Genomic DNA, 23,586 nt, shown 5'->3' on the forward strand with positions numbered 1-23,586 from the left:
GGGGGGGATAGGGAGGGACAGAGGGAAGGAGAGGGGCTGGAGGCAGAGGAGGGATGCTCCCTGGCAGCCTCAGGTTCCCCCACTTCCAAGGTAAGTAAGTTGGCATCACGCACACGGTGCCGTCATATAACTTGGCTGACACACGCCAGAATTACAACAAAATGCTTAAGGAGAAGAGTAAGCACCCGCATCTTCAGATTAGGGTAGTATCCTAGTTTCATGCTTGCCTTGTATGATATTCTACAAATTGTAAAGATAACGCATTTTCTTACTAACTACAATAAAGACCAGACAGCATCTGGGTACTGAGTGTGTGTCAAGCCTGGTGAGGTAGGCATCATTTACTCTGCTAGAGAAAGAAACAGGCTCTGAGAGAAACTTCCTGAAGCCTGGTAGCTGTCTCCAAACCCACCTCGCGCCTCCTGACCCTGAACGCAGAAAACCCAAGTCATTCATGTGAATAATTTGCCTACATGCATGTCGGATTGAGATTCGGCCCCCAGATCTCATCATCTCTATGCAGAAACGTGTCAAGGAAGGTACAATTCTATGACCTCAAGCTGGGGGAACAAAGGCAGGCACCCTTGACACAGATATGGGGTGGAGGCCGGCGCCCAGCGCAGGGGCGGGCAGGAGCACGTCCAGCCCTGCCCAGTCACACAGCCACACTCCCATGCCAGCGCAGGGGCCGCCACCATGTCTCGGGGAAAAGCAGCTTCTCCTGCACAGGAATCTACCCCTGAAAGTGTTCCTGAGAAGGTGCGGACCAACATCTCGGAAATCAGACGCTGTGTAACACGCTTATCCATACAGGCTGCCTAAGTCCGGGAATCACCGATCATTCCCCATCTCGCCATCAATTATTTCTGGTAAATATTAAGTTAACTGAGGCAACACGAACAAAATAGTGGAGATGTCAGTGAATCTGCTCCACCTGCTGAAGAGCTGGGACTAACGATGAAACAGAAGGAATCCTGGAGAACGCAGCAGGACCCAGACCCCGCGGACCACCCCAGCCTCCTTCCACAGAAAGTTAGTCGTGGGGCAAAGGAACAGCTTTCAAGGAATCTCAGAGGTTCTCAAGGTCTTGAAAGGTTAACGGGAATTATATATTTGCATCTGAGTCACACGAGCACATTAAAAGTAAAATTTCCTCATTCCACTAGAATTATGAGCTTGGGGCGGCGGCACTGGCTGTATCTCATGCTCACGAGATGTTTGGAGGCAGCCATGGGTCTCGGGTGAATCATTTTAATAATGAAAGAAGTGCTTGGGCCCTCGATCACCCCACGCAGTCGGCATCAGCCACAGGGATCTTTTGTTGTTTTTTGTTCAGAAAGGAACATATTAAAAAGCCCGGGGCCCAGGGCCTGGACTCCTCAAAGCTCCCCACAGAGCCGGGTTAATTGGCACCTTCCCTCATGTTCAAGTCAACTATATATGGCTGCTGAGGGCATCTCAGAGCAGGTGCAACACTGAGCTTTCTTGCTGTCTGGGGAAAGAGGAATTCCAGGCCTCTGCCTTCCTACCTCCCCAGAGGCTCTGGCCCAGGTGAGCTCAGCTTCTCCCAGGTAAGGAGCACAGACCAGCTTCCCACATGCCCCTCAGGTCACACAGCAGCAGTGCAGACCCTTGCACTTTGGCACGAGCTCTCGCAACCCACCCCAGAAGCAGACGCCCAGCCCTGTGGCCCTGACCTGGCAGAGGCAGCTGCTGGGGCCCTGCCCAGGGTTCAGCACAGCGAGGTCCAGCCACACCGGGTGAGACATCCACCACCCGGCCATTCATCTTTAACCTAAAACAGACACAGGAGTTCGGCAAGGGCTTCCTTCCCCTGACGAACCCATCCCCCTTCTGTTCTCATCTCTCCCTCCTGCCCCGTCACAGCCACCCAGCACTGCGCCCAAGGCCCGACTCCCAGTTTCACAGGGAATCCAAGACAATTAGGGTTTTGAGAAACTGGGAGCTACATAGAAAATGGGTCGGTAAAGCCAGTGTCCACTGATCCTCCACTCCACACAGCGGAGAGCAGTACTTAGGATAAAACCCACGGGGCGGGGAAGACGCGATCAAGGTGGGCAGGATGGAGGAGCCGCAAAGGGGGTGGTTCACAAAAAAAAAGAAACCGCGAACACAAAGCTAAAGTGCTCAGTGGCTGGAAGACAAAACACAGGAGACAAACCCTGACCATTTAAAAAAGAAAAAAAGCCTCACTCTTAAGCCCATCAAGATTTAAGTTCTCAAGTCACAATGTATCAGCACAGACTGCTCATGCCTGAAATGTGGGGCAGTAACACGTGAGTCAGTTCTCCCAAGTCCATCGTTTCCTTTGTTGAGCCTCTTGATTCTCAGGCGGGTTTCAAAGTAAGCCCTTCTCTGTTTGTTGACTTAATAATTAACATACTTGAAAACACATTGACTTCCAAATTAATCTGCTAATAAAATATTAATTACCACACTGGCTGTCATCCACAGAAAAAACACAATCACTTTCTGGTTGTAAAAACATTAGAATTCAAAGCCCCCTTGGCCATTCCAAAGCTAATCTGAAAAACTAGTCCAGGCCAAGATCGGTGGGCGGTCGGACTTGCCTCATCACCCCACCTCCCTTCTGGAATTAGACAGAACTTAGACTCTTAGTCTGATTGGAAACATTTACAATCTATTCTGTCCGAAGCTACCTGGAGGATTTCTTCCACATGACAAAGCCTTGGTCTCCACAACCCCTTATCTGACAACTCTCTCGACCAACTATCAGGAAATTTTTGAGTCTACCTGTGACCTGGACACCCCTGCTTCCAGTTGTCCCACCTTTCTAGACCAAACCCATGTACATCTTACATTTATTTGATCGATTGTCTCATGTCTCCCTAAAAGCTATAAAACCAGGCTGGGCTCTGACCACCTCGGGAATACGTTCTTAGGATCTCCTGAGGGCAGTATCAAGGGCCATAGTAACTCATTTGGCTCAGAATAAATCTCAAATGCTTCAGAGTTTGGCTCTTTACTGACACGGTACCTTTCATGGGTATTCATCTGGGGGACTCACAGTCAACTGGAGGCATCAGTTGCCCACTGTGCAAAAGTCTCTGCAGGACTGAGCCTCTGGCACGGGGACTCCAAACCCTAAAGCAGCAACTCTCCCACGTCCCACGGCCTGATAGACCTGCACCTCCCGGGCTTCTCATTTCAGAGTCTCAGCAACAAATCTACCAAACGTGATCAACATCATGGAATATTCCTCGAGGCTTTTGGCTGTTGTTTCTCCCCGAGTTTACTCTAGAACCAGAATGGCAACACTCGGAACAGGATGGTTCTCAGTCACTGACCCTCCTGGTAAATACACTGTCTCCAAGGCCCTTTCCCGCCAGTCACAGCTTCCTTCATGTCAGGCTCGAAGGCCACATCCCCAGGAAGGAAACCTCTTCAATCCAGCAACCACAGCTCCTGGTCCCATCTAGAGCTCGTCTGCCAGGAAGGGAAGACTCCTCATTCCAGAGACAGCGGGTGCCACAAACTCAGGGTTGTAGCCATTGCGAAGGCAAACACTCATGAAATTAATAGACTTTTTCCTCCTTGGATACTGACGTTTCCTCTTCTGGAGGTCAGCCAAGGCCATCTGCACGAGTCACGAGCATGATGGCTCCAGCCCCTGCTTCGGTGTCAGCAGTGTGGCTCCGCTCTGAGACCCTCCTGCACCAGCCGGGCCATGCACCTGTTCCCACGACTGCTGTCAGCAGACTACAGTGATTGTAAAATAATCAGCAAGATGACGTTCCGAAGGATGCATTTTAAAGATAAATGTTTTACTGCATGAAATCAGCTAAATCTTTTGCTACTCCAGAGGCTTTTTGTTTTGCTTTCTCAAGGTTCTCTACAATGATCCCGACAGTCAAGGTTCCCAGTTACAGGCAGAGGGTTGGGCAGGCCACATCTGATGTTTAAAACACAGAGGGGATCCACGTCAAAGGATTTTCCCTGTTCACCAACATCATCAGGACAAACTTTAAGCAGTAATAATCTGTCTGGAAAACTGAGCTCACTTGAGAACAAATGCAACAAATGTGTTTGACAAAGTTGCAGGTGGATATTTTAGTGAATGACTATTTCAAGTAGGATAATGGCTCACTATTCAAAGGCATGTTTTTGTCAATTCTTATAATTTCAGCTTCATGCATCTGAATCATGAAGTGAAACTTGTACCTGATACATTACAGAATCTCTACAAAATAGACAAAATTCCAATTCTGTACATTCACTCATTCTTTTCCATATGCATACAGATGGTCATAATTTAAGTTGGCTTTCCAACAAGATTTCTAAATTAAAATGTCTTCTACTTTAAACACTACGTGTTAAACATTACACATTCCATTGTTAAACATTTATAACAGGGTCTGCATGGCCAGTTTTAAAGATTTCTTCCTCACTGAAAATAAGTGTTTAACCAATAAATTGTCTACTTTGAAATATTCTAGAGACAGAGATACATTTAGAGAGTGGACACACTCAACACAGAAATCTGCAACATCAAACAGGCACAACCAGCAGTGAGGGTGGAAGGGGCGCCATGTGAGTGCCCCTAAAAACACACACAAGCCTGGCTGCTTAAAAGGAATGAATATAGCTCAACACTCCTATGTGAACATTGACGTGTCCACTGCCTTACAGAATCCTCCTAGCTGAGCTGCAGGAATCTTCCTTGGAGTCTTTTCTCACCTACACTGCCTACAGGTGCCCACTGGGCTCCCTGGGCAGTATCGTGTCTTTGTTTAGAATATCACAGTATTTGGAGGTCTGTTTAATCCCAAGTCAGAGCCTTATCATAAACTCAGACACCATCCCTCAAGGGGGCTTGTGGGCCAAATTCGGCTAATGCAGGCTGCTCCACAGTGCCCTGCAGGTGGGCTTAGTGCATCCACACGATTTTAAGATTTGGGGCTGCCATTTTCTGCAGTCACAGATGCGGACTTACATATTCATCATGACTGAAGGCAGCACGTAATTTTATGTTCCTTCTGTAACGGTAATAATCATGGCAACATTTCCCCAATCCTTAAAAAAGCCTCCTAACAGCAGTTGTATTGCACCCCCTTCCTTAAAATAGATTTACCAAACTAGGTGAAATCAGTCTTCATGAGAAAGTGACAAATCAGTGTTCACACAATGGCATAGTAGCTGGGCATACAGTGTACATCAACATCCCAAACTAAGCACCCGTCACAATTATTCCCAACTCACAGGAAAGCCAGAAAAATCAGAAGGCTTAAAATATAATTATAAATGAAAATAGCAAGAAACCAAAGTTTCTGAGGAGTATTTGTTAGCCAAGCAAGGAAAGCCATTAACCAGTGCTGATTACATTGCATTTGATTACAGCAGCCAAAGACGTGTCCAGACGAAGAGACTTTCAAAGATTAGTCTTTTGGTAAGAATGGTTGCTTAACAAGTTCAGACTATGGGCTACACCAATCGTCAATTAAGCAAGGCAAACGAGTGTGAGTCGTTTTCCTTAATTCTTAATGTGTTGAAAATTCCAACACTGCTAAGGTCATTCAGGGAATCGAGGCTGAATTTGAAGAAACTGAAGAATTAAAGTCTATGAATAATATGAATGAACCAATTATCTAAGAGAAGATTTCAAAGCTGAGAACACACTATTTCCACACAACCTGAAGTAGAATCTGCTAAGATGTGTCATAACTACTAAAAAGACTTCGGGGAGCAAATTCTCAGACCCTGTGAGAATACGAAGTGTCTGAGTCCATGGTGCTCCTCTCATTACTCACTGGCAGGCCCTCTGGGGAGAATGTTCCCCGCTTCTTGCATGCGATTGAGGCAGCAGCGTCCGGATGAACATCACTGGCTCTCTTGGACAGAACCATCCTCGTCTCCTTGGTCTCTCCGGCGCACAGCTCCATCTCCTTGGTCTCTCCGGCCCACAGCTCCATCTCCTCAACCATGGATCACCCTTCCCCACACCCACAGCCTGGACGCCACCTTGGGGTGGCCTCACTCACTTCCCCCCGCCACCCACAGGCCTTCGCTGTCTGACATTCAAAGTCTTAAGAACAATCGTTCCACATATTTTCTCCAGGAATGGGGCAAGTCTAGTACCCGTTATTCCATCTCGGCCAGTAGCTGAGGGCCAAATGCAGCAGAGCTAAGGGTGTCCACACAGAAGCTGAGCACTGTGTTCTGATCCCGGTTCTGCCGCTCAACTCTGTGGTGTTTTGCCTGTCTTCTTTTGGCCTCTGTTTCCTCATCTCTAACATGAGGTAAAAGTTCCCACCTTAGCAGGTTTCTTTGAGGACTCAATGAGCCAATATGCCTGAAGCACTCAGCATAGCATCCAGCAGACAGGCACTGCACAGAACTCAGCCTACTCGGCCGAACACCAGCCACCTCTACCCAGTGCTCTTCCCATCTCAGAAATAAACACATAACACATGAGCAGAAACTGGAAAACAAGTATCTTCCCAATGTGACTTCCTAGAAGACTCAAATGTACAACAGAAATCTTTCTTCTGTGTTTGACCATCACCTTTATGATATATCCAAGCAAAACCACATTACAACTCAATGATTTAACATCTACTGGAAACCTGGTGAAGATGAAGAGAACACCCTTTTCTGGTCCCCTTTGTTACCAGCAATTTCGCTTCCTCTATTCAATGGCAAGCTGCCAGGTGCTGCAGGAGAGGGCAGTGCCGTCACTCCCCTAATCAGTTAGGAAGCCCTCCATGGAGCCCGGACCACCCTTAGAGGTATCAGGGCCTCAAGAGAAGACAGGAGAACACGTCCATTCCATCAACAGACCAGGTGTCAACGTCCTCTGTACAAAGCATCATGCTGGCATTTGTACGTATGCAGCGTTTGAGTACCACCCTTCCACAAGTTTAAATTCAGCTGAGGAAACCACATGAGACTCCTAAAAAATACGAAACAGTATCTGAGTCCTAAAAAAATAAAAAAATAAAAGGCCTAGACAAACATGCACACCCCTGTAATGCCGAGTCAAACCTTCAAAACCACACATTTCACATGCAGTGAAACTGTCGGCAACTGTAATCAGCTCAGAAGATCCCTTTTCCATCTTAGCTTTTTAAACAAGGTATATGAGGAGCAATCAGCTTTTCCAATAGTAAGAGATGGCATTTTTCCACAGACTAAACCAACTTCACACCTAGAATTTAAAACCACAGAATTCACATGTGCTAAAGGAATAAGAATATGAAATCGTGCATTTCCCATTTGCTACATGTAAGCTTAGTTTTAAAAGGCATATCATCAAATGCACTTAAATATCAAACTCCTGCAGTTGCCCAAAACCCAAGCATAAAAATACATGCTTATGGTCACAAAATGGAGTCAAGCACAGCAAGGAGACTAAAGCAAGGGTTACCCTCCCAGGCTGGCGCCCTGCTCCGAGGTACGTAACAGTCTAATAACCGAGTCCAAGGGTGGAAGGAAACCACTGACCAACACTTCACACGCTGGGAAGCGGGCAGGGCCGTGTGGGCACCCAGCTTTGATTTGCTGTTTCAGATCCGCATCACCCGCTCTCCTGCTGGAGGCAGCACCTTGGCCTCCTGCAAAGGCCGGCGTTCAGACACTGTGGGACCCTGACGGAGAGGGGTGGATTCCAAATCCACCAGAAAAAAAAAAAAAGAATAAAAATAAAAATAAACCTGTCTCAACACTGGGACACGCTCTAAAAATAGAAACTTCCAAAACCAATGCCTTATTTTAGGACTTTCTAAGCTCTTCAGTCCAAAAAAAAAGTAGTAGCTTACATTTTAGAGTGTCTGAAGGAATGTAATTTGCTTGCCCATTTTTAAACTAATTGTAGTTACTATTTATTAAAAGCCCGGCCAGCAATCTGACCAACTCACTTTTTCACGTGACCCTTGCAGGGTAACCGTGCCAGGCCTTCCTCAGAAGCAGTGTTGCTGCTGCTGGTTCACCTGGTGCATGTGCCACTGACCCACCAGAGGCTCCACCAAACCCTGGAGCGTTACAGTTGCCTTTCCTCTTGCGTAGCACGTCACAAACAGCACCGACACGCCGCACACTGATAGTTGTACAGTTCACTTAGACTTTGACGCTTACACATTCAGATAGCAAAACAGATGCCAGTGCTGAGGAGACAGGTGTCAGCACCTTCTCCTGCCCTCTCCTGAGGCGAGGGCCCATGGGCCCTGGCACACAGAAGCCCAGGCTTTCTTCATAGCAACCCCTGGCCGAGATTTCTTGAATCTCTGGCATGGAGGCTGTTTTCCAAGACAACAGCAGCACCTCAGAGGGTCCCAGTGGGGTGCAGCTGTGGCCATGGGCACCACGCAGAGCAGCGTCTGTGGCTGCTGTGATGCCAGAGACATTTCATCCACAGCACGTACTGCCTCCGAACCAAGCCTTGGACAACAGAAATCCCATTCCATAAACCATCAATGGGTGAGGAAGCGAACTCAGAACTGACGTTCCGGTGGCTCAAATCTCTTTGAGATGCACTGACCTATTCAGAAAGGGAAAATAATTCCTTGTAATTGGAAAGAAGCTAAATGTTAAGACTCACTTGGTTGCACAGAGCCCAGATCAGTATCATCTGAGAATCTGGAATTCCATGTATCCAGGACCCCATCTCAGAGCCGCCAAATCAAACCCAACTCTCGTGGAAGGAGGACAGGCACCATTTTTGGGGGGCTGTTTTAGTTTTATTTTTTGAGACAGAGTATCACTCTGTTGCCCAGACTGGAGTACAGTGGCACGATCTGAGCTTACTGCAACCTCCGCCTCCCAGATTCAAGCAATTCTCCTGCCTCAGCCTCCTGAATAGCTGGGCTTACAGGTGCACACCACCATACCCAGCTAGTTTTTATGTTTTTAGTAGAGATGGGGTTTCACCATGTTGGTCAGGCTGGTCTCGAACTCCTGGTCTTGTTATCTGCCCGCCTCGGCCTCCCAAAGACAGGCACCTGCTTTAACAGCCACCCCTGCTCCCAGCCACAACACTACTGAAAGTCAGCAGATAATTAACTGAGCTGTTGATTCTCTTAATCAGAAAACACTTCCTAAATCATCTGAATATTTCTGCCAAACAAACATTCTCTCCTCTGCTTACAAGTCGTGAGCACCAGTCAGCATGAGGAGTTTGGTTTTGTTTTTCTGTGACAGTCTTGCTGTCATCCAGGCTGGAATGCAGTGGTGTGATCTCTGCTCACCGCAGCCTCCACCTCCCAGGTTCAAGGGATACTCCTGCCTCAGCCTCCAGAGTAGCTGGGACTATAGGTGTGCACCACCTCACCCCGGTAATTTTCAGTTGAGACATGGTCTTACCACGTTGGCCAAGCTGGTCTCCAACTCCTGACCTCAGGTGACTCGCCCGCCCCGGCCTCCCAAAGCGCTGGGATTACAGGCATGAGCCACCGCGCCTGGCCAAGAAGTGTTTGATAGAGACTGAGGGGAGGACTCCCGTCCCATCCACATCCCACCCAGCTTCCCACACCGACTACGACACTCAAAGTGTCACGGCAAGGGCAGCTGCATCCCCACAGTTCTCTGCACTAACGCCACAGCTGCGTGAGCTGCCACAGTCCTGGAGCTGCCACTCAACCTTAACGTGCTGGCGCAAGCACAGCAGAAACTACCAAGCCCCCAGGAGGGAGGAGTGTGGGCCCAGGGGAGTGAACCAGGAGGGAGGAGTGCGGGCCCAGGGGAGCGAACCAGGAGGGAGGAGTGCGGGCCCAGGGGAGCGAACCAGGAGGGAGGAGTGCGGGCCCAGGGGAGCGAACCAGGAGGGAGGAGTGCGGGCCCAGGGGAGCGAACCAGGAAGGAGGAGTGCGGGCCCAGGGGAGCGAACCAGGAGGAAGGAGTGCGGGCCCAGGGGAGCGAACCAGGAGGGAGGAGTGCGGGCCCAGGGGAGCGAACCAGGAGGCTCCGCTCCAGGGGTAGCGAGTTCACACACCTCAAATACCTCCCACATCCATCCGCGTGCAGGGAGGGGACAGAAGCCACGCAGGAGCTGCAGCGCTTTCTCCTCGCAAATGAGGAGTGAGGATACCGACTCATGCATGAAATCAGAGCTAAAGTTCTACCGTGGTGGGGAGAGGCTGTTCAACAAGTTTCATAGACCCAAATGGGAGCAAAAAGAAACCAATCATACAAGATGAGTAGATGGAAAGGGATCAGAAATTTAAGCCTGTAAAAAGCTTTCAGAAAAAACTTCACTTGATCTGCAAGATGGTTGTGGCTCTGCCTGATCATTTCTGAAAATGTCTAACCCGCGATGTGCCATCTCAGAGCCGTTCAAGAGGAGTCACAAAATCAAAACACCAAGACACACTCTGTATTTTAGATAGCCTGCAACAGTACGGAAATGAGCAGCGGTGCCAGAGATTTCAAGTTTGTTTGAAGTAAATTCCAGCATGAGGGCACCCATCTTCCTGGCTGAAGCAATGAGGTGGGCTCCTGCTCACCGCATGGGATACCAGGTTTCAGGTAAGGTGCGGTCAAGGGTCTGCAAACCATGATCCCCGAACCAGCCTTGGCTAGAGAACCAGAAGTGATTTTTACACTTTGAAGTTTTAACAAAAGAAAAATATGCAGAGACTGGTGTGGCCCACAAAGCATAACACGTTCCCTACCCTGCCCTTTACAGGAGCTTCTAGCTTTGGTGTCAGTTACAAAGTGTTTCTATAAAATAATGTCACTGATTCTCAAGCATGCCAGGAAAAGTCACACTTCTGAACAACCCTCAATGGAGATGCACCAATCCTGTGTTTCACAGATTTTAGTTTTGTAAAAGCCAAAATAAGGGAGGTAATTCAGCTAACTATTATAGTAACACAATTTGAGATATATAATGATGTGTGACAACAGAATAATTGGCATTCCTGTGAGACAATAAACTAGCTCAAAGTCAAACACAAAATAACAAACCAAAGCATGTTTTGGCCTCTCAAAGTGATCAGTGAAATTGGGAATAACATTCAGTTAAAAGATACTAAAAAAAAAAAAAGCAAAAACAAAACAAATACCACTAAACCATCACTCCTTAAATTTATGTACCTACTGCTGCAAAATAAAGTAGAGAGACTTCTTACTGCAGGGTAACAATTGGCCTTCGTCACCATGAAATAGACCACTGTGCAGGCTCAGGCCCTCCTGCCCACAAAAGCGGAGGGAGGGAGGAGAAATGATGGCCAGAAACAAAGGGACAGGGCAACCATGGCCTAGTCAGCAATTGTACCCTCCCACCTTTCTTCTGGACTTACAATTTTGGAGCCACCTGGGTTTACCTTCCTATGTCCATAAGTCGGCAAGTTCTCAAAGCCAGAAATCTACAATACTTCGGGCAGCCAACTCCTCTCGGCCTTCCCCAATGTTTTAGGGTCCCATCAGCTCACCCTTGGATAGTATCAATGGCCTTGGAGCTCCAAGACAACCTTGCACTCCACAGACTGAAGTATGCCAAGAGCCACTCCAGGCTGCCACTGCCATGACCAAAGGCTTTCAGAGACAGTCGCCAGCACTGCACAAATCCATGTGGCTTCACCAGGCACAAAGCGGCTCCAGCATTCCATCCAGTCTGTCGCTGCTACCATAGCTGTGAGTCTAGGATGTGTCAGGAAGGGAAGGAAGACACCATGTAGATCATCTCATTTAAGCTTCAGTGTCACAAGGTGGATTTTGTCGTGCCCGTTTTATGGATCAGGAAACAGCTTTAAAGAGGCCAAGCACAGGGCCCTGCTGACACAGCAGCAAGCCCCGCAGAGGCCTGGGCATGACCCCCGCCCCACGCTCCCTGGGTCCTGATGTCCACTCCTCCCCCGTGGGAGCCTGATCCTGGGTCTGCCTGAATTGCTACCATTCCTAAGACACGACCCACATCTTCCCACCTACTCCTTTATCTGTTTCCCGCAGCCCAGAGGTGTGCGCTCTTCCATCCAGCCAGACACTACACTTCAGCACCTGCACCTGACACCACTTCAGCCAAAAGCTTCTCTCAAACCTCCCCCATCTGCTGGTCACACAGGTCTGCACCTATCACCTTTCTCACACCAATTCTCACGTATTCCTGTGTAGCACCATCCAAATGATCATAGTCTGTTGAGAGGAGGAAGCTCTGTAGATAAGTCCACATCCTACTTTGCTCCCAAGCACACCATCTTGCGTGAGGCAACCGATTAACAGCAAATTCATTTCAACACATTTCCATTTGAAGAAATGTAGAGCATAGAACTCTGGTCATAATTATAAGCGTGTTTCATTCATCATTAAAATTCCGTGTACTGCTGCAACGGCAACACCCCTTCCTCGCCAGGCTCTGACCAAACGGACATCATTCTCACAGTGCACGGACTCCCATCGGAGCCCCGGCAGCAAGAGCCCCACAGGCTTCCCAGCGCCTCGGGCTGTGGCTTCCACTGACCTAACAACACGACAGCCACACGACAGGAGTGGTCCCCCAACAACTACAGGATCGGAAGCTGGCCGACTGCTCTGTAGAATGGAGACATGTTAGTAATCCCTGACATTTGCACTGACAGGCTGCTCAGCTAAACTGGGAAAAATCCACAAAATAGAAAGAACCCATGGGGAGCACTTCTCTCTCCAACCTGGCAGCAAACGGTGGCTGTGCACACGACCTCTTCGGGATAACCGTCGACTGCATCTCAGGTCAGCAACAGCACCGCTGAGGGCCAAAAAACCAGCTCCCCCCGGTCCTCACTTCCTAAGGGTCAGCCCTCCCAGGCCGCCTCTCCTGGAAGATCAGCTCTGACGCACCCACGACGGTCAGGAACCGGCTCTGGGACACATTTCCCAGGCTCCTGCCCACCGCCCTCTCTCTTCTTCCTCCTCCTCCATCTCCCTCTTCACTCCCATCCTTCCTCCCCCTTTCACTTCCCTTCTCTCCTTTCCTCTCCCTCCCTCATTTCCTTTCAGCCCTCACCTTCCTCACTGCACTTCCCCATCCAACTCAGCCGACGCATTCTCAGGTCAGTAGAGGGTTTTCTTTCACTCTATGTTTTTATTGCAACGATCATTCTTAATGAACAGAAACCTGTTTCAGACCACGTGGATGCCACCTCATGACCAACTGCTGCCCCGCGGCTCCGTGTCCATTCAGTGTCCTCACGGCACAGGTGCCCAGCAGTATGGCTGTGACCAGGGGTAGCAACATGGGACATGAGAGAGGTATCCCAGCCAAGAGGCCCTGCAAAGCCTCCCCAGCAAACCGGAGCAAGGCCCAGGGCGGTAGGGAGAGCGCCGTGCTCATGCTGTAGGCAGTTCAGCTTCCGCAAACTGTCCGACGACTGCAAATTACTTTGTTTTCATGGTTACAAAAGAACCATAAGCATTCTGAAATATGTTCTTGGTTTCATGTTTGCGAAATCTAAGCAACACTATATGAAAAATCACTGAATTCTGCCCGAGGCTCTAGGGGTGTTTTCCTCTTTGAAAGGAGCCCCTTCTGGGACTCGGGATTGAGTGACAGCCTTTAATCACGGTTGTCCTAGTGGTAACAGGGAAATCCTCAGCCTGCCGGGAGCTGGGGCCCTCGACAGCCTCACGGCTCCACACACCAGTGTTCTAAGGATCACATGTGTGCAGATAGCACCTGGCGTGTGTGCAGCAAGCTTAGCTAACATGCCCCAAACATCTCACTCATACTTGCTAACCACATCTCTTCTCTCGGCCTCCACGGAGTTTCACACTCTGCCTTTATATTGCGGTGAACTGTGCATCCTGAGCGCCACAAAAAGTCAACTCCTTCCGGGAAGAGGGGTGCATCTTTCCATCACGGTGTCCTCACTCCAGCTGGCACAGGATCTGCAGAGTGGGTGAGTCTAATGTTGATGACACTTTCTCAATTATTCCCCTTCACACCCCTCCAGAAACCACACCCCTCCAGAAACAAGAGCACTGCCAGCTTCTTACCGAGGTTGTCATGAGGAAAATATTTTTCTCTTGTCACTTTTTAACATAATACTTGTGAAGAATGTGACTCTGCATGTACACTGTAAGCACCCACACCGTGAACATTCTGCTCTCCCATGACTGTATTTCACAGGTCACAAGGACAAAACTTCTCCATAGTAGCCAAAAAAAAAGTTTTTTTTTTAATACGACTTCCACTCATCTGAAAGTCACAAATGTGGTTTTTTCTTCATAAAAAGATCCAAATGATCCACAAGCCAGGTTTAATAAACATGATGGTCCAGGTGGGAAAATGACCCCTCAGTCTCCCTCCCCTCAAACACCAGGGCAGCCAGGAAACTGCGCTCTCCAGTAAATGACAGCAGCAAGATTCACTAAATAAGCAGCCGGAAGATTCCCATCTCGCAGAGCACGCCTTGTGCGGGGACTCAAGATGTCCCGAACTCCCTGAATGTCCTACAAAGAACAGGGCTACGCAACTGCACACTGAGGCAGTAAACAAACATGTTTTCGGCCGGGTCCGGTGGCTCAGGCCTATCATCCCAGCACTTTGGGAGGCCGAGGCGGGCCGATCACAAGGTCAGGCGATTGAGACCATCTTGGCCAACACGGTGAAACCCCGTCTCCACTAAACATACAAAAGATTAGCTGGGCATTGGGAGGCTGAGGCAGGAAAATGGCATGAACCCGGGAGGCGGCGCTTGCAGTGAGCCGAGATCACGCCACTGCACTCCAGCCTGGGGGAAAGACCGAGACTGTCTCAAAAAATAAATGTTTTCAGCAACTAGCATCATCACCCCACAAATGAGAGGTACCGTTTTCATTCTAGGAGGGAAACGCTACACAAAGCATGTACATTTTAGCCCATAAGTGAATTCTTTGGGCGTTCCTGTGTCTGCTGTCAAATGCAGCACATCAACTCAAAAGGCAAAGTTCTACAAGTCACATCCAAGGAGGGGAACACATCATTTCAAGTTTTAACAATCCAGTAAGAACCTGATCAAGAGAAGCCTACTTGCTCCAGACTCTAAGCAGCAATCAACTGCTACAATGTAATGAAAACATGTAATGAAAACACAGGGAAGATTAAGAAAATTTCACTGCTAATTAAAAGACTAAAACGTAATTGGATTTATTCTACTCTAGACAGAGAGCAGCCGGGCAGTTCACCCATACGTTATTATCGTTGCTGTTTTTCAGACAGGGTCCCAACTCTGTCAACAAGGCTTGACAGCAGACAGGCGCGATCTCCACTCACTGCAAGCCCCGCCTCCCAGGCTCAAGCGATTCCTACTTCAGCCTCTGGAGTAGCTGGGACTACAGGTGTGTAGCCATCATGTCCAGCTAATTTGTGTGTTCCCAGTAGAGATGGGATTTCACCAGGTTGCCCAGACTAGTCTCAAGCTCCCAGGTTCAAGCAATCTGCCCGCCTCGGCCTCCCAAAGCACTGGGATTATAGGTGTGAGCCATCACCCCCAACCCCCCTTTTTTTTTATTTTCAAGTGATTAATGTGCTTCAGAGTCTTGTAGGCATTAAAAAAAAAAAAGAACAAGCAAAGTGATTCTGTAAGGGAAAGAAACCATTAACATGCTTTACACATCTCAAAACTGAAATGCTAAGAATAAAATGTATTTTATTCACAGAAGCAGCATTCTTAAAGTTCTGTAAAAGTGATACCATGGACACCACATCACAGACAAGCGTGGCAGGACTGCTCAGATTCCAAACACGTTCTGAACAGTCCTCCTGCCACTTTCCTCAAGGGAAACACTTTATTCTGTCTTTTATTCAAATTAAGTATCTTGCAAGGTAGTTGAAAACCGCGTAGCAGATTTTAAAATTTCAATGCTTTTCTCAATTTTCGCCACATTCTGATGCATTTTTACTGACTACACGGCCAATAAGTTTAAAGCTTTCTGCATCAATAAAGACAATGCTCCTTTTAAGCAATAGGCTTTTTCTTTTCTATACAAAGATCTGTAACTTAAGCTAGTAAACTGGGCATTTCACAAAGATTTTGTACAATTCCTAGCACAGATTTTAGCAAAATAAAACCGGTATCTTTCCGCAAATAACCAAGGATAGGAAACTGCATGATCAAAATAACCGTTCCATTATTTTATATAAACACAAACGATAAAGTAGAGTATGCTTTGGAAAACTGTTTCCATATGCTAACGATGAAGCAGAAAACAGTTCCTCAGCCTCGTATGACATTTGACTACCGAAGTACTCTGGCCCAAGCCCAGCCCGGTTACACGGAAATGAAGTAAATGTGTGAGTGACCGTGGTGGGGCACTCTGATAGCCACAGTCCAGGAAAGAACAGCTAACATCTTTCTTCTTCATGGGAAAACAAACATACTCGAGAGACCTCGATTCTTTAAAACAGTCTGCCCCAGTACTAACCTTAAGCTCCCATTGATGAAGATTGCTATAACCACAGAGGTGTTTATCCAGGCCCTCGAAAATCACGGACATGGCACATACACAATGTTTTCAAACACTCAATGCAGCCAATTTGTTAAACGCGCTGTGATACCGGAGGTCTTGTGCAGGACCAGAAGCGTCGCAGCCTGGTTACCTGTCCTGGTGTTCAATGCTTTGTATGTGTAAAACCTGCTGTTACTATTTACTGGGCTTAATGTGATTCAGTTCGTCACAGAAGAGAGCTATGACATTTAATTCCACGCACAGATTCTCAGGTTCACCTTCCAAGAGTGACTGCTCTGTCCACGAGACAGCGGAGGGAAGACCCAGGAAAGGCCTGGGAGATGCCAGGTGCTCACAAACTGGTATCAGTCTGCTGGTTCTGGCTTAAAGGAAAACAGACATAGAAGAAGCTAAAAGGGCTTACTACACCTAATATCACAATGTTCTCAACTTTACCTTAGTCAAAAATAAAAGCGGAAAAGCAAAACTACTCCAGGGCATGATTCCAGTGCTAATCTGAAACATGAAATATTTAGAAGGCAAAGCTTATTGTGAGTGCAATTAATATACACATAAAACACTGGTTTCACAAAACCCAGTCTTTGCAATTGCTTTTATAAAAAGTAAAATTCTCATGAGGATCGCATACATTAACTGATTTTCAAATGAAGGGACTGGTAAACTTCAGGGCATATGATTTCTGCCACACACGAGGGGAGCAGAGAGAGAGAGAAGAGCTAGGATCAAGCATGCTGAAGCTGTCTTAGGACTGAAATTCAGTTTCCACCAAAACAAAACAAACACAGGAGGCTGTCAACTTCGATAGGAAGCTCTGCTTGAGAGTCAAGATGTTAAAGTTGCAGAGGGACTTCTCCCTGCTATGGGCACGTGTGATCTTTGCAAACACATAGCTCAGCATCATCAAAAACCAGAAACAAACACAAGCCTTCCAGACATGAAATCCAAGAGCAGAAGGGAGCAGAGTCCAAGCTTGCTCAGCAGAACTGTTCCCGGGGGAGAACAGCACAGAGGACGTCACAGGGAGGGCAGGGCAAGCAACAGCAGCTGCCGTCTCGCCACGAGCAGGGCCTGAGCCAGGGGCGTAGTCTCCTCCAACCTGACAAGGAGGCACGAGGAGCCACCGAGAAGTCAACTTACGGTCCCTTTTCAGAAAGGGGTAACAATGAGAAACAATCTGGTCCCTTCTCCACGGTAACAGCTGAGCTCGCATGTTCAAGATCTCAGGGGTTGGGCATCTGTTACGTTCCCCATCCCCTCATGCAGATGCTCTTCCTGCACCTGGGTGCCCGTCTCTGCACTGCTCCTGAGGCCACACCTGTTGCCATGCAGTAGTGACCAGGAATTCACCTTTGTCCGGGAGAAGCAAACACAGAGTTCACACACCCCTGTACGGGTTTGCTGGCTGAGAATCTAACTACACTGTCCGATTCCAGATGTGCTGGCACCAAGCAGAACGTCAGATGTCCAGCATTTATAAACGGTATCAGTGGGTTCTCCTGGGACTCCCAGGCAGCCGCACGAGGGAGGGAGCTGTTGCCCTGTTACCCCGAGCCAAAGCAACGCTGTGAGGCAAACACCACAGGCCACATCGCACTCGAGCACTGACTCTTGACAATTGCTCGTTCGTGTGTTAAGAAGAGTTTGGGGTACAGGCGTCAGACAGGCCTGATCTCAGCCACGGGACAGCAGTGACTGCCCACAAGTCCCGTATCTAAGCTCTGACTCCCCATCAGGCATTCCTTCAGGATCAATGCCCACCTCACAGCGCTGTCATGAACACTAAGTCAACACGTACATACACAACCAAGTTCATTTCAATTGTGCTTTCTACCCCAATTTAATACAACCAGGCGCTATCATTGAGACTGAATAACCAATATTAGAACAGAAGGTCAGGCCAGGGATGGTGGCTCAGACGTGTAATCCCAGCACTTTGGGAAGCTGAGGTGGGTGGATCACTTGAAGGCCAGGAGTTGGAGACTAGCCTGGCCAACATGGCAAAACCCCGTCTCTACTAAAAATAAAAAATTATACAGGCATGGTGGCACACACCTGTAACCCCAGCTAATAGGGAGGCTGAGGCATAAGAATCACTTGAACCTGGGAGATGGAGGTTGCAGGAAACCGCGATCGTACTACTGTGCTCCACCCTTCCAGCCTGGGTGACAGAGCAAGATTCTGTCTAATAAAAAAAAATAAAAACAAAAGGTCAAGATGAAAACGAATTGCCAAGGTCCACGTTCCATGTACTTAAAATATAAAATTCATTAGCTGGTACTTGATCAAGTTGTTTTCTTCGTTACAATCTTGTATATCCTAACACGGCTCAAAATGTTTACATTTGAGCACACCTTGAGTGTGACTAACAAAATATAAAGTGCCTATATTTCATAAATGAGCAAGTTCCAAGTAAGGCTGCATCCTGCTGTAGTTAATCCTTTGACAACGTAAAACTGAGCCATCCTGACATAGCACTGACACGTGGTACAAGAATGACCTCCAATTAAGTCCCTAGCTTTAGGAACACAATTTATCACTAATTCACTAGCGATTAGCAAGAATTTAAAGGAAGAAAAAGTATCAGGACTGTAACTAGGAATAAAGGAAAAAACATGAGAAATTAGTCACATTCAAATCACCCTTTCTGTGTGGCCGTAACAATTTGCACACCTGTTGTGTATACTTTATCATGCTAAGCTGTCACCAAGCTCTCTATGAAGGTGGTAAGAACGTCCCGAGTCGCAGAGCCTCATATTCCTATTTAAACTCTAAACGGCCAACACCACACACAGCACACGCTGAGACCTCTGAATGCTCAGAGGAATGCATGATGGGATGACGGCCCCAGCCCTGCCATCAGCCTGCTGCTTTATTAAAAGTATAAAACAAATCCCTGCCTTCAAGGTGCTCAGATCTAACTAGTACAAGGTTTTGGTTTTAACAAGTTAAACCACTATATATACATTCTCTTAGTAGAAAGAATGTATAGGATAGCTAGTTGGGAACATTATTTTTAAAAGTTTGTATGGAGTGAGTTATCCCAGGGAGCCTGTTTGGTACCTGCATTCAAAGGCAATTCATTATTCCACATGGAACCTTTACAGAAGGTTCACAGTAAGATCCCTGGAAATGACATTCCCCTGGTGAATTTTCAATGCTCAGATTTCAGTATCGATACAGCTTGGTAAGCAGTCAGAAGAGGGGCAGCTCAGAGGCTGAAAGCACACAGGTCAGGGCGCTCCTGTGTCCGACAGCCTCACCTGGGCCTCCCTTTCTGCACTGCCCAGGGCTGCTCACAGAGATTGTGCCGAAACGGATCTGTGCACGCCAAACAGCTCTCAGCAGGGGCTCAACAGCCAGAAGCCGTTCCACCACCGTCATCCCCCTTCTAACCAGAGAACACCCGATACAGAAACAGGAGAAACAGGTATTAAATGAGTTGGCAAAGCCAAAATCCACCCGGATCTACCACTCCAAAACAAACATACACCACACTGCCCAATATTGACGGGAGCCAAAAACATGGAAGTCCCGAGAGCACACACTGACCACAGCCAGACGCCACTTCTGCAAGAACCAAGCACGCGCCTCGAGATCACCCGTGATGACCCAGGAGAGCAGCTTGGAGCAGAGACAAACGTGAAGGAGAGGCACAGGGGCCAGGGTGCTGGGTGTGCCCTCCTCAGTGTGACCTAAGATTGCTGACCTCTGGCCCTTGATGTCCGTCCTGTGGAGGAGGTAGCCCCCAAATCCCTGCCTCCCTTCAGCGCTGACTGAGGCTGCCCTGAAGTCTCCCCAGGGCTGAGACTGCTTCGAAATCCTGTTAACTGCACACCCACATAAAAAAAAAAAAAACAAAATATCAAGTATGCAGACAGGCAAAGAAATGTATGTGAATCCTCCCCTATTCAACAGGCATTTAAAAAGTAACAGGAAAATTGTGATACTCTTTAAACCACCACCAGCTATTACGTCCTATTGAAATAGTTTTCGCTAATCAGGAACATCTTTACCAAGCACCTGTGTGTTTAGGAAGTCCGTTGACAGATTCCAAATAACCTCGGAGCCTGCGACCTGACCCCCATTCACGCGCATCACCTCTCCGGCGGAACAAGCCCTGGACACCATTCCAATGGTGAGGAACAGGAACAAGGGTAGCTTTCCCTCAACACCACAAAACAAGCTCGACCCCGAGGAGCCCGGAGAACAGCGACGTTTGCTTAGACGCTTTCCCACTGACCTTGTCAGAGCGAACGTTCCCATCCCACACCACCCAGTGTTTCCCTCTCCCTGGGATACCAGCAGCCGCCAACCCTCACAACTCACAAGCCGGAAACAGAGGCCAAGCTGACAGGAGGCCTCTCTCCATTCCCTCCTGAATTCGCTCAGGACACGGATGTTCCCAAACACACACGGCCCCGGGTGTTCCACACCTGGAGAACATTCTAACAACAGATGCTGCAAAGTCGTTTCCCTGAAGAGAAACTCAGTTCCTAACTTCCCTTAAGGAAAAACATGAGGCCCAGAACTTTCCAGAAAATCAAGTCTGGGAGGAAGCCACTCACCTCTGGCACTAAAGTAACCCCAAGGTGAAAACGTCATCCCAGGCACCACTTCCCGGAGCCCCTCAGCAAGAAAAACAGAGGCGGGACCAGAACCGAGGGCTGACTCGAGGCTGGGGAGCCACAGACCCGCACGGCTCAATCATCGGACACGCTCTGCTGTGGACAGAGGAGCCCAGCCCAGGGAGAGGCCAGCACAGAGATCCTCGTGCCGGCTCCACGGGCCAGCGTCCTCCAAGGGCTGCAAGTTTGCGATCACAGCTTCAGAGTCGGGTTCCAGAATCTTCCGGAATCAAAGACACACCAAACTGTAAAGCTGCCAGGACAGCAGGGCCCAGGAGCAGGCTCAGGGGAGGACCAGATAGAAACCCCACACACAGCACACACGTGTGCATGCTTACTCCACACATGCCACCCCTTCACCCAATACTATACACGCAAACGCATCTATGCACTCCATACACACCCTCAAATACACTCACCAAATATGATGCGTGTACACACTCCACACACCCTCCAATATACGCGACACACGCATGAACATGCTCATTCCACACACACCTGCTAAATACACTCACCACACACACGCACAAACGTGACACTCATTCCAGACATCACACCCCTCACCAAGTATACAGGTGCACACATCCCCAAGTCCAGAACCTGCAGACTCCACAAGCTTTGGTTTCCCCCACTGTTTCATCGCATGAGATCCACACACAGGTGTCATTTACTGACATCTAAAACCCGGGGAGGCCCTTAGAACTGCAGTCACAAGTCGGCTTCATTCAGGCATTCGTCACCAGCCTCCGGAAGCCACCTCCTGTCCCCACGGGGAGGGGGGCCGAGACCGCAGACGTCACTGGGCTTAGAGATCCCCAAGACTGGCAACCCAGCGAAATCAGGAGGGCTCAGCCACGGCCCGGGAGGAAGAGGGGTACTGGCTCAGGTATGCGGCACACGGGTCCTCATTTCTATACAGTGCCACGTACGACAGCATCAGGTGAAAGCCAGTGGGGTCTGGCATTCCTGGGATAGACGGTCCTGGAATTACAACACATGAGGTCCATGGTCCCCTCACATCTAACACTGGGAATCAGAATCGGTGACTCCTTGTCCACCTGAGGACCACCCAAGAGGATCCACACACCTGCTGCAACAGCACCGCACCTGGTCTGCAGGGGAGAAGCAAATCTCACCTTTTGACTAAAACTGGATTACCCTGACACTGGCAGCCTGCAGTGTGTGTATCTTCAAGCTCCCACATCTGCGTCACCTGCAAGAGGAACACAAGCCCTTAGTCTCGGGTTCTCAGGACAGCCTGTGAGGTGGATGCTGGCACCTTCATCTCCCAGTGGAGAGAAGGCCAGGGTCAGGGCTGGCGTATCAGGAGGTCAGGGTTCAAAACCCCATCTGCCTCACAAAGAAGCCCTTACTGTTCAAGTGACTTCTATCAGCAGCCTTAAAATGGACCACAGTTACCAGTAATTCTGAGTGCTGTTCCTTGGGACATCATAAGCAAACATTTTATTAGAAAGATTTTTATCAAATCTGCTTTCAAAATCCTATGTTATGAAATGACTAATGAAAACTTGAGCTATGAAATAAAGCACATATTTAAATGAATCCCAAAATGACTATCGCGAAGGAAGTTTTAACTTGAAGTGAAAAATATCCTCTAAATGACATCAGCCAGAATTACCTGCCATCATTACTGATCCCATATGCTTAATGAATTATACAGCATCATCTCAGATATGAACTTAAAGCCATTAGCTGAATGCACATTTTAGCACAACCAAAGTTCTGCTTTCAGAAGCAGTACAGGCGTCTCTGGAGAGGATTTTAACTGGGACTACAATGCACACGATCGTGGTAAGAGGTTTCATGCTGGCTGTTCTCCAAGGTGCGACACAGAGAAACACCACTAACCTCGAAGACACCTGCTGCTTTGTAACGAGATAACGAGATGATGAGAGACGATATAGACAGAATACTGTAAATATTTGAAAAGGAGAAACAATGCAAGGAAAGAATCTTATCAGTTACCCTTTACATTCTTAGAAAAAACCGATTTCTCTTTTGGGATGATTAAGAAAGAAAATGACATTTCTGTTTTTTTTTTTCTTTTCCTTTCTGAGACAGGGTCTTGGCTCTGTCGCCAAGACTGGAGTACAGTGGAGCAATGGCAGCTCACTGTAGCCTTAAGTGATCTTCCCACCTCAGCCTCCAGAGTAGCAGGGACCACAGGCACACACCACCATACTCAGGTAATTTTTCTGTTGTTACAGAAATGGGGTCTTGCTATGTTGTCCAGGCTGGTCTTGAACTCCTTGGCCTCAAGTGATCCTCCTGCCTTGGCCTCCCAAAGTGCTGCGATTACAGGCATAAGCCAGCGTGCCCAACCCACCTTTTCCTTAATTCTATAACAATTACGCCGCATTCAGAGAAAGGATAACTATCAGAAGAAACTTGGTAATTCCTCATTTTTAAATTTGAGTTTGAATATTTGTTCCATTCGTTCTACGCCACGTTAAATACAAAATGAAACTTAACATACCAAGCAAAAATGATAGCTAAAATCAGGTTTTACAAAGAAGTCCAATAGATGATGATTCCAATTGTATAT

The 23,586-nt window shown here is 48.1% G+C and overlaps 1 protein-coding gene across 1 annotated transcript in view; it reads right to left on the reverse strand.

Moving 5' to 3' along the window:
* The window catches only part of DIP2C (DIP2 disco-interacting protein 2 homolog C (Drosophila)), a 296,340-nt gene extending 276,309 nt beyond the window's left edge, over positions 1 to 20,031 (reverse strand). Inside the window, exons 1-2 of the mRNA XM_011991552.1 lie at positions 19,945 to 20,031; positions 19,656 to 19,780 (exon numbers count right to left, since the gene is read on the reverse strand). Of these exons, the coding sequence (XP_011846942.1) occupies positions 19,656 to 19,776 (121 nt within the window). The 5' untranslated portion in view covers positions 19,777 to 19,780; positions 19,945 to 20,031. The remainder of the gene's footprint in view (positions 1 to 19,655; positions 19,781 to 19,944) is intronic.
* Positions 20,032 to 23,586: the final 3,555 nt, after the last annotated feature.

The sequence above is a fragment of the Mandrillus leucophaeus genome, unplaced genomic scaffold, assembly GCF_000951045.1.
Source record: "Mandrillus leucophaeus isolate KB7577 unplaced genomic scaffold, Mleu.le_1.0 Scaffold399, whole genome shotgun sequence".
Lineage (NCBI taxonomy): Eukaryota > Metazoa > Chordata > Mammalia > Primates > Cercopithecidae > Mandrillus > Mandrillus leucophaeus.